General features: G+C 39.9%; 1 protein-coding gene and 1 long non-coding RNA gene across 2 annotated transcripts; both read left to right on the top strand.

Moving 5' to 3' along the window:
* The first annotated feature begins 1,239 nt into the window (after nt 1-1,239).
* LOC131227878 (uncharacterized) lies at nt 1,240-1,890 on the top strand. Its single transcript, XR_009162561.1, has 3 exons — nt 1,240-1,374; nt 1,444-1,507; nt 1,761-1,890. It is a non-coding gene; the product is annotated as an uncharacterized LOC131227878 (long non-coding RNA).
* Nucleotides 1,891-10,360: 8,470 nt separating this feature from the next.
* On the top strand, nt 10,361-10,991 carry LOC131226628 (multiple organellar RNA editing factor 5, chloroplastic/mitochondrial-like). Its single transcript, XM_058222213.1, has 3 exons — nt 10,361-10,496; nt 10,664-10,772; nt 10,871-10,991. Exons 1-3 carry the CDS (start codon nt 10,459-10,461, stop codon nt 10,952-10,954), a joined length of 231 nt encoding a protein of 76 aa, XP_058078196.1. The 5' UTR covers nt 10,361-10,458; the 3' UTR covers nt 10,955-10,991.
* Nucleotides 10,992-11,308: the final 317 nt, after the last annotated feature.

The raw sequence follows: 11,308 nt of genomic DNA, 5'->3' as shown, positions 1-11,308 counted from the left end.
GAATTTTCTATTTTTCCCTAGGGCATTTGAAAAGGTCAAATAAGGAGAAGAGAAGAGGAAGCTTGGAGAAGTAGGATCCAACCAAGGAACATTGATCTCCTTTTCCTTGGGAAGACTTCGTGCTGTGACCGGGACGCCTTTCGGGTTTCGCAGGACCACAAATAGGTAAGATCCAACCCTCGATCCAAAAACTAGGCTATTGAGGCCCTTTTTTCATAATTGGTAATAGATTACATCACAATACAACTGAATCCCAGGGCCTCATAATACAACTGAATTATTATTATTATTTTTTTCTTCTAAGGAATCGATACCAAGACGTAAGTATTGAAACGAGGTATCTTTCACTCAGTCTACCACTTGAGCTATGGATCTGGGTGTCGATCCAACTGAATATATTTAGTCGTAGCCTATGGTCATTACTTTCGGTTGGTTGGAATGTTAGTATAAAAAAGATCATGGTGGACAACCTTCATAAAAGGCATCTGAATATCATGAATGTGTGCCTTCAATTAGGTAGTGTTTTTTCAATCTCTTACAGGCATTTCAGAAAAGGCATATGAATATCATGAATGTGTACCTTCAATTAGGTAGTGTTTTTTCAAGGGACCCACATATGAGACCCATTGTTTGGTAATCCAGAGTCCTCACGGTGGACAACCTTCCGAAAGGCATTTCAGAAAAGGCATATGAGACCCACTGTTTGGTAATCCAGAGTGTTGATCTAAGGGACCCACATTGGATGGACTGTTCACCAAAAATTCAGATACTGACCATAGGCCTTTTCCCATTGAATGTGCACCATGGCTGAATTACTTTCTCGCCAGTAATCTAGTCCTTAGATTGAGAGTTTGGGGGAACATTCCATCCACTGTGGGTCCCATCAAATCAATGGTCTGGAACTGGATGACTGAACAGTGGGTCCCAGTCACAGAAGTTTAGAACCCAAGGATGCCATGCATATTCGTGGTTTTACTGTTATGCTACATGGCATCATAGCAATTTAAAGTGTCCATATAACATCTTTATACACTCTTTCCCATTTCTTGTTTACTTTAAAAAAAAAAACAAAAAATTTTATGGCTAGTTATTAACTTATGAATAGTATACTTAGCACGTCTGCTCCCTCAGCCTTATGATTTCAGCATGTTTCTGATCAGAAATAGTTGAATTTTTACTTTTCACTACCATTTCCTTTTCTTTCTGCTTCTAGTGACTAAAATTTTGGTATGTAGGATATATGTGGACCTCCCAGATCCTGAGAATCGAATGAAAATTCTAAGAATATTTCTGGCCCAAGAAAACCTAGATTTTGTATTCCGATTTGACAAACTTGCCAATGCAACTGAAGGATATTTAGGGAGTGATTTGAAGGTGAAGTACCTACACCTGTTGTCTTTCTTGGCCATCTATTCCTCAATTTCTTACTTTCTTTTTGTACAGAACCTTTGTATCGCAGCGGCATATAGGCCAGTGCAAGAACTTCTAGAAGAAGAAAAGCGGCTATGTTCCTTGACTTGTAGGTTACTGTTGATGTCTGTTTATTTCCTTGGATGCAGTTAGAGTCGAACCAGATTTATGTATGCTTTAAGGAATAACTTCATTTCTGAAAATATATGGACCAGTGCATGGGCATTGGGCTTTGTGGACGGGCATTGATGTGTCCACTTATGCATTTTTACAATTCATCTGATTACTCATTACTCTCTCTTTCACTTTTTCACATATGCTAAATTGCCATTGCCTTTTGGTTTAGGGAGGTACAAATAATGCACCGTGAGTATTGAGGCCTCTGAATTTGGACGATTTTATTCAAGCAAAAGCTAAGGTATGGAAATAATCTCCTTTTGTAGTTCCAAATTCCTATAGTAATTGATTGAAATACTTGAAAGAGAAGTGCCCAGTGTATATTCTCTCAGGTTAGACTAAGCGTTTGCTAAGGTGATGCCGTTGAAACTAATATCGATATCTGTACAATTATTCTATAATCTTAAGAGAATAGGGGGAATGATCACCACCTACAACCAGTGGTACGCCACAGCCTAGTTTCTGCCTTCATAAATTTGTATGTGCATGTGTATCTCGATTGCAGGTGATTAGTCCTCCAAAAATAAAATTGACTGCAATTGTAGAATATGACTTGTGATTGATGGTATAGATCTTTATCATCATGGTCTTGTCCTAGCTATCTAGGGTCAGTTGTTTTCATGAATGGTATTTTATGAAGAGACGTTTATTGTACACTCACGCAATTAAGCAAATCTATACATAAAGAACAGATCAGGTTATCTGTGCCCTTCATTTAGTTCAAAATAGTAAAGATATAAGAGGGTTCTTTGCGAATTTATACTACAAAAATGTATAAAAATGGCAAAGCCTCTTTTAATTTGAACGGAATTGTTTGGGATGACCATGAAATGGATGAGAATGATCATGGTTTGAAGCGAATTGACTGTGAAATGCATGCAACTGACTATGAAGTGAAGGGAATTGACCACGAAATGCCTCGAAATGACCGTGAATCAACACGGAATTGTTTGGGATGACCGTGAAATGCATGGGAATGATCATGGTTTGAAGCGAATTGACCACGAAATGCATGCAAATGACCGTGAAGTGTAGGGAATTGACCGCGAAATGCCTCGAAATGACCGTGAATCAACACAGAATTGTTTGGGATGACCGTGAAGTGCATGAGAATGATCATGGTTTGAAGCGAGTTGAGTGCATGTAATTGACCGTGAAGTGAAGGGAATTGACCGCGAAATGCCTCGAAACGTTCGTGAATCAACACGGAATTGTTTGGGACGACCGTGAAATGCATGGGAATGATCATGGTTTGAAGTGATTTAACCGCGAAATACATGCAACTGACCGTGAAGGGAAGGGAATTGACCGCGAAATGCCTCGGAACCGAACAGTGAATCAACACGAAATTGTTTGGGAAGATCGTGAAATGCATGTGAATGATCATGGTTTGAAGCGATTTGACCGCGAAATGCATGCAATCGACCGTGAAGTGAGGGGAATTGACCGCGAAATGCCTCAAAACGCCGTGAATCAACATGGAATTATGGGACGACCGTGAAATGCATGGGAATGATCATGGTTTGAAGCGATTTGAGGCCGTGAAGTGAAGGGAATTGACCGCGAAATGCCTCAAACGCCGTGAATCAACACGGAATTGTTTGGGATGACCGTGAAATGCATGGGAATGATAATGGTTTGAAGCGATTTGACCGCGAAATGCATACAACTGACCGTGAAGTGAAGGGAATTGACTGCGAAATGCCTCGAAACGACCGTGAATCAACACGGAATTGTTTGGGACGACCATGAAATGCATGAGAATGATCATGGTTTGAAGCGAATTGACCGCAAAATGCATGCAACTAACCGTGAAGTGAAGGGAATTGACCGTGTAATGCCTCGAAACGACACAAAATTGTTTGGAACGACCGTGAAATGCATGCAACTGATCATGGTTTGAAGCGATTTGACCGCGAAATGCATGCAACTGACCGTGAAGTGAAGGGAATTGACCACGAAATGCCTCGAAATGACCGTGAATCAACACGAAATTGTTTGGGACGACCGTGAAATGCATGGGAATGATCATGGTTTGAAGCGATTTAACCGAAAAATGCTTTTCTAAGTGAAGTGAAGGGAATTGACCGCGAAATGCCTCGAAACAACCGTGAATCAACACGGAAATTGTTTGGGACGACCATGAAATGCATCGGAATGATCATGGTTTAAAGCGATTTGACCGCGAAAATGCATGCAATGATCGTGAAGTGAAGGGAATTGACCATGAAATGCCTCAAACGCCGTGAATCAACACGAAATTGTTTGGGATGACCGTGAAATGCATGGGAATGATCATGGTTTGAAGCGATTTGACCGTGAAATGCATGCAATTGACCGTGAAGTGAAGGAAATTGACCGCGAAATGCCTCGAAATGCATACAAATGACTGTGAAATGCATGGGAATGATCATGGTTTAAAGCGATTTAACCGCGAAATGCATGCAAATGACCGTGAAGTGAGGGGAATTGACCGCAAAATGCCTCGAAACGACCGTGAATCAACATGGAATTGTTTGGGACGACCGTGAAATGCATGGGAATGATCATGGTTTGAAGCGATTTGATCGCGAAATGCATGCAACTGACCGTGAAATGAAGGGAATTGACCGCGAAATGCCTCGAAACGACCGTGAAATGCACGGGAATGATCATGGTTTGAAGCGAATTGGCCGCAAAATGCATGCAACTGACCGTGAAGTGAAGGGAATTCACCGTGAAATGCCTCGAAACGACCGTGAATCAACACGGAATTGTTTGGGATGACCGTGAAATGCATGGGAATGATCATGGTTTGAAGCGATTTGACCGCGAAATGCATGCAATTGACCGTGAAGTGAAGGGAATTGACTGCGAAATGCCTCGAAACGACCGTGAATCAACACGGAATTGTTTGGGATGACCGTGAAATGCATGAGAATGATCATGGTTTGAAATGATTTGAGCGCGAAATGCATGCAACTGACCGTGGAGTGAAGGGAATTGACCGCGAAATGCCTCGAAACGACCGCGAATCAACACGGAATTGTTTGGGATGACCGTGAAATGCATGGGAATGATCATGGTTTGAAGTGATTTGACCGCGAAATGCATGCAACTGACCGTGAAGTAAAGAGAATTGATCGTGAAATGCCTCGAAACGACCGTGAATCAACATGAAATTGTTTGGGACGACCGTGAAATGCACGGGAATAATCATGGTTTGAAGCGAATTGACCGCAAAATGCATGCAACTGACCGTGAAGTGAAGGGAATTGACCGCGAAATGCCTCGAAATGACCGTGAATCAACACGGAATTGTTTGGGACAACCGTGAAATGCATGGGAATGATCATGGTTTGAAGCGAATTGACCGCAAAATGCATGCAACTGACCGTGAAGTGAAGGGAATTGATCGCGAAATGCCTCGAAACGACCGTGAATTAACATAGAATTGTTTGGGATGACCGTGAAATGCATGGGAATGATCACGGTTTGAAGCGATTTGACCGCGAAATGCATGCCACTGACCGTGAAGTGAAGGAAATTGATCGCGAAATGCCTCGAAACGACCGTGAATCAACACGGAATTGTTTGGGATGACCGTGAAATGCATGGGAATGATCATGATTTGAAGGGAATTGATCGCGAAATGCATGCAAATGACCGTGAAATGATGATGATGATGATGAATGACGTTTCCTAGCAAGCATATTCATAATGAGGAAGTGCCAACCAAATTACAGTTTCATTTATTTTTGGCCTCAAGTCAAAAGCACTGAATGCAATTGCAACTTAAGAGACTAGAAGAAGCACACTATGAACACAACTTGGATAACATGGAGTGTGTACCGACATGGGTGTGTACTAACAAGCTAACCTAAAAAAGCAAAACAAAAAAAAATAAATATAAATAATAAGAAAAACACATTAGAAAAAAAATGAAAAAATTACACTTTGATATATCGAATATAACACGATATATCGAAACTCTTAGAAATAATCGAAACCTAATTGACTAATCGTAGCGTAAGTTGTCGATTATATCGAAATCTAGTTGATATAATCGTAGTAAGTCATCCTTACAACCGACCGATATATCGACTATTATTCGATTAATCAAAAATGGTCACACACTGTTCAGCTTTTTAAATTGTATTATCGATATAATCGAGTAGATGTCGATATATCTGGGTATCGATATATCGACTAGATTTCGATATATCAGAAATTGTCAGAAAATGTCTAGCGTCGAACTGCTTTTTTAATGCAATTATCGATTATATCTCCGATATTTCGATATATCGAAGTAACTATATATCGAGTAAATATCGATATATTGAAAATGTACCTCAATGGTCCAGCAACGAACTGCTCTTCTTAAACGAATTATCGATAATATCGATACTCTGTCGATATATCGAATAACACCAAAAACTGTCCAGGGATGAATGCTTATTTTAAACGAATTTTCTAGTTTATCGATTAATATTCGATATATCGAATAACTTGTCGGTATATATCGAAGTACTCTCGATTGAAAAAATATTTGAAAAGGCATAAGCCCTTTGCCCGACCGTTGGTTTCTCGGTCGATATATCGTTTGTGATTCGATATATCGAATTTGTGAGCTTATTTAAAATACGCTGCCGACGTTCCATTTCATTCCTTCCATTTTCATCTTCCTCTGTTCTTCCTCTGTGACAAATCCTCTCCAAGAAGTCGGTCACGGTCATTTGAGCCATTTTGGTGGAGCACTTTAAGGTTTGTAAATCATTTTTATTTGTCAATTTTTCAAAACCCTATATTTTCTTCTCCTTTTTCTTTTTCTGTTCATTGTTCATCCCTACTTGCTCTCCACTTCTTCAATCTTCTTGATTTCCACTTCTTTTATTAGGATATCCTCTTCAAGTTTTCATCTACATGGGAAAAGAGAGGAGTAAATCGGTTCTTCAGGGAGAATCGTCCAATTCTAGGCCAAAACGTGCTAAAATAGTTGCCAGAAGAAAAAATGCTCAGTCGGCGACCCAAAATGTCTCTCCACCACCTACAAATATTCTGCCACCTGAACTTCTAATCCCTAATGTGCCACCACCTCCTGAGGATCTATATCAAAAGTTTATGGGAAGGAATATGGACTATGAAAGACAAGTTGATAGGTCTTGTCTAGCTCCATATGGGATTGTATCAATGCTCGAGGCCATTGACTGGTCTCATATACTTGACTTTGGTGGAGTGACATGGAATGAACAAATATACAAGTTTTTAGCTTACTGTCATTCCCTCGTATCTGACCCCCCGGCCATAGATGTCACCATTGGCCAAACCACAACTCACATCACTCCTACCATTATTGGTCAGTTAATTGGAATTCCGTGTAGATCCCAACGCTTTGCAAACTACGACTTCAACTCACTTGAAGTTCGTTCAGAAATTACAAAACATGTATGCAATGGCCAAGACATTCCTTGGCATGAGGGCAACTCTCTGCGTGCTACCCACATGTCTGCACAATTTCACATTCTTCACGTAATTTTTTGCACAAACGTCTATCCCAGGAGCACCAACAGGTCTGATCTTACCCCATTCATGTTGGGGATTCTCTATGCCGTCAGTCAAAAAGTGAAACTGTGTCTGCCTATTCTCATGTTGCATCAGCTGGCCATGGTAATCCAAGCCACTAGAGATGTGTACATTCCATTCCCTCATCTTATCTGTCTATTGTCTTGACATGTGGGATTGCTTCCCACTACTGACCGTCCTCGACAGCTCGTAAATTTACCAAAACAAACATAAAAAGAATGAAATTGCTTGACACACCAGCTTCCTCATCCGCTCTACTTGATACTATGGCCGAAAACGAAGCTGAAGGAGCTGAGACTGATGCGATGGACACCGAGGCAATAGACACTGGAGATGAGAGGCCCCAACACAGTGACTCGACGTTCTCACCAGTCCCACATACTCGTTGTCATGCTGGCCACCGAGACCGTCGAACATTGATTATATACCATCTTCGCCAGCAAGATGAACAACTTCGCTAGCACGATTAACGATTGTCGCAGATCGAGAAGATCACAGTTGCGACGAAAGAAGCTGTCAAGCGAGTGGAGAAGAAGCTGCATGACCTGATGTCGATGATCACATGCAGACGAGATGACACCGTGCCACATGGTGCCGGTCCTTCACCCCAGCCTGATGCGTAGTTGCAAAATTATGTAAATTGAAATTTTTTAGATTTTGTATGCCCGTAAAGGGCTTCTTATTATTTTTTTGGACGATGATCATACTACCCAAACTTGGGGTAGTAATTTTGCTTGTGACTATGGTGAATCAATGAATGAATGATGATAATTTTGGTTTTCAACCATTTGAGACTTTTAATATGGCTAGCTAGCTAGGTGGCCACACCACACAAGGAGCAAGTGAAAATGTTGGTTGGACCAAGCAATGGATTGGGTCTCAATAGTAGACGCATTTAGTAGATGAATTGCGTTTATCTATCACTGCAATACAGTGGGTGCCTTCTCGTAAGACAATCATTTTTTCATGATGACGTGCAAGTGGTGGTGGAATATGCTAAAGAATTGAATAGGGCAATGCCTTGGACCCATTGGTACATAATTAGCAAGGTTATATTTGAATTAGAAGTTATGAATTCATCCTTTTGTCACACAATCAATGCAAACAATCCAGTTGCAGGTAGTATAGGTCTATTGTCATCTAGCATCAGCCTCTTGCTTTTCCTCTGCTTGGGCAGTCTCTATGCCCTGTTTATGTAGGTGTGCCTCATTCATGCTACTGGGTGTGGGTGATAGATTATAATATGTGGTCTAGCAATTTGTTGGGCTTATGATATGCTGTGTTTCTTGCATTGCTCTACCCTTGCTACCTCCAAAGTGGGGCCACAATGCTCAAACTTAATGGCTCTAGGCACAATTCACATTGTTCTATCTAGGTGATCTTTTTCATGTACACCTAATGGAGGGAATGGATTTCAAATAGACAACATTGCATATGCTTGGAGGGCCCGAGTAAGTATATTATGTGATGTGTAAAACAGGCATTGCAAACGATTTTGTCCCTCATCTACGAATTTAGCTCCTCTTTTTTCTCCCATCTACATATCTCACCCAACACATTTCTATAATACGATTATTATAGAATGCGGTGTGTGGGGTCCAGTGTAGTGTAGGACCATATCTAAGCCATCCATAAGGTGCACCTGTTTAACTTCACAAAATACCTGAAGATCATGAGTGTGGGAAAGCCCAACCATCAAAACATTTTAGGCAGACAATGAGGCCCAAACATATCTATTATATGCCATTCAATCCATTCGAAAGATACATTCTAGTCGTTTTGAATGGACACGACAAAACTATTGCCATATTTTCCTAGTATTATAGTCCACTATTGCAATATTATTACTGTTTGCTAGGAGGAACAAAATGCATTCGAGGATTTTGGTGGAAGGGAGAAATATTGCATTATCATGCTTTCTGCTAAACAGCTTCAAATTAAGGCATTTTTATTGGGTAGATAACAGGTAGGGGAGGGAAATGGGTGAGTTGGCAACTTATGATAAATATTTAAGTAAAGCTCAATCCTAATGCTTGTGTGGGTCTTTTTCCTTTTGTTTTTATATATGCCTGCCAATCTCAATCCCTGCACCTTTGGTTTCAAGGGGAGAGGCTAACAAACAGTAGGTTGACTTTGATTGGAAACACAATATTATAGTGAAGGCTTTGGGATTCAGCCACTCAGAAGGTTTTTGTGAGTTGCCTATGCCATGCTATTGACTGTTCATGTGCAGCTTTCCTTCATATCACAACCCCTCGGAGAATCTCATATGGGCAAACATCAATTGTAGTAATTGCCTTTTTTTTTTCCTGATCTTATCTTTTTTCCTTGCTCAAAATATGGAGGTTTGTTTTTAAAAAAATATCCTAATGACCTTAATTTGGTTAAGAAGTAGTAGTAACCATGGACAATATCACCTTAGCTTTATATTATGAGGTGTGCTCCAGCTTATGGTGGTACCAGGCAAATGTGGAGCCTATGTGATGTGACATCCTAATCCATGCACCAGATGCATGAGCTGAACACTCTGGTGGGGCAACATCACGGGGAATGAATATGGGTAGGAACACCCTCCCTTGATTTGCACCAGGGCCCTCGCGAGTTTCAAAACAGCCTGATTTTTAGCCCGACCCTTCATCCAAGCTCAGTGAACTGTCTGAATGGCCTGGATTGCATATACACTCCATTTTAATCTGGGTTTTTGTTTTGTTTTTTTATTTTTTATGTTTTTGTTTATGTTTTTATTTTCTTTTGTTTTTGTTTTTGTTTTTGTTTTTGTTTTTGTTTTTTTTTTTTTTTTGCCAAACACAGAAAAAGGAACCCATCATGTTGGACTGGCAAGGTTATATGCCATCTATTAATGGGTTACAGTCCTTAATGGGCAACCAGAGATGATACTTTCAGATATTTGCTAACGGTCTTTCTTTTTCCATCCAAGATTTTCCTCTTATTTATTTATTTTATCTTCTATTGACATCAATCGCAGAATAAGAGTCTACCTCAAGGCTTGGGAGTCTGAATTTCAACTTCCAGTCTCAAATGTCGGACATCTTGGACACTTGAGATTTCTAGTTTTCTAATCTTGATTTCCTCTTTCTTCTCTGTTCCTAATTCCTATTTGGGAATAAATGTGTACACCCATCTTGGCAATGTGATTTCTTCAGTTTCATGCAGTTTCTTCTGTTCATGTAAGAGATCAATATGATTTAGAGACCTAAAAATAGACAAAAGAGGACATTCATCATAAATGTGCTAATGTGGTACACCTTATAGATCCAGGTCATTCAACAAGTAGGACGCACTGTTGACATGCCCAGGCCAACAAATCAGGCCCGTTCACTCATCAGGTGGGTCACATTTGAAAATTGGATAGACTGATCGCCATCTCTTTTCTAATATAGTCTTCTTTGCATATTGTTTGTTTCAGCCTCTATTGTTTGGAATGGCATTGTTTTAATTATTTTGGTAATTGGGGCTTTTCGTTTTACTGTTTTCGTAATGTATGATTTATCAGTGAGGAAGAAGGAAAGAAGAAGATCTATAATGTTTCTTATGAGAGATATTTTGGTTTTGGATGTGAGATTGATGAGGAGACCTCAAATAAGCTAGAAGGCTGGTATCAAGTCATTTTAAATTTATGATGAAATTGTTGTCTAATAAATTTTTTTGCTGATTGTACCTTAAAAAACATATTTCCCTGATTTTATCCCTCTCTCTACAGGTCTTTGCATCCTATTTGTGCTTCCAGATTCCTATGTTGATGCTGAGAACAAGGACTATGGAGGTAAGCATTTCAGCATCATGAGAAGATTCTAAAGTTTTCCTACTATCGTATTTTTTTCGAAGCAATTTATGATATGAAAGTTCCACCTATGGCTAATGGAGTCACATTGAAGTCCTCTCTATCAGTTCTGCATTTCATGCACTCAATGGAGTTGCAGATCAATATGGAGAGAACATACAATTCTATGGATGCGTCATGTAAGCCATGATTTTAATGTTCTCAGTCCATCTTGGTAAAGTGGAATAGCCTTAAAGGAAATATTTTCCTTTGAATGCTAATCAACTCGAGTTAAAGTTCTCTCAACAATTGTACAATGGAGACACATATCAGTAAGCAGGGAAACTGATTTTATTAAGACCATACTATATTTTTCTA

This window comes from Magnolia sinica, chromosome 15 (genome assembly GCF_029962835.1).
Source record: "Magnolia sinica isolate HGM2019 chromosome 15, MsV1, whole genome shotgun sequence".
In the NCBI taxonomy this organism is placed as follows: Eukaryota; Viridiplantae; Streptophyta; class Magnoliopsida; order Magnoliales; family Magnoliaceae; genus Magnolia; species Magnolia sinica.
This window is presented reverse-complemented; position numbering and strand designations above follow the sequence as displayed.

Bases quoted from the DNA above. Each gene is read 5' to 3' on its own strand.
- LOC131226628 (XM_058222213.1), top strand. From the start codon at position 10,459: ATGCCCAGGCCAACAAATCAGGCCCGTTCACTCATCAG. The intron at 10,497-10,663 runs GTGGGTCACATT...ATGATTTATCAG, and splicing joins CAGGCCCGTTCACTCATCAG to TGAGGAAGAAGGAAAGAAGA. The intron at 10,773-10,870 runs GTCATTTTAAAT...CTCTCTCTACAG, and splicing joins AGCTAGAAGGCTGGTATCAA to GTCTTTGCATCCTATTTGTG.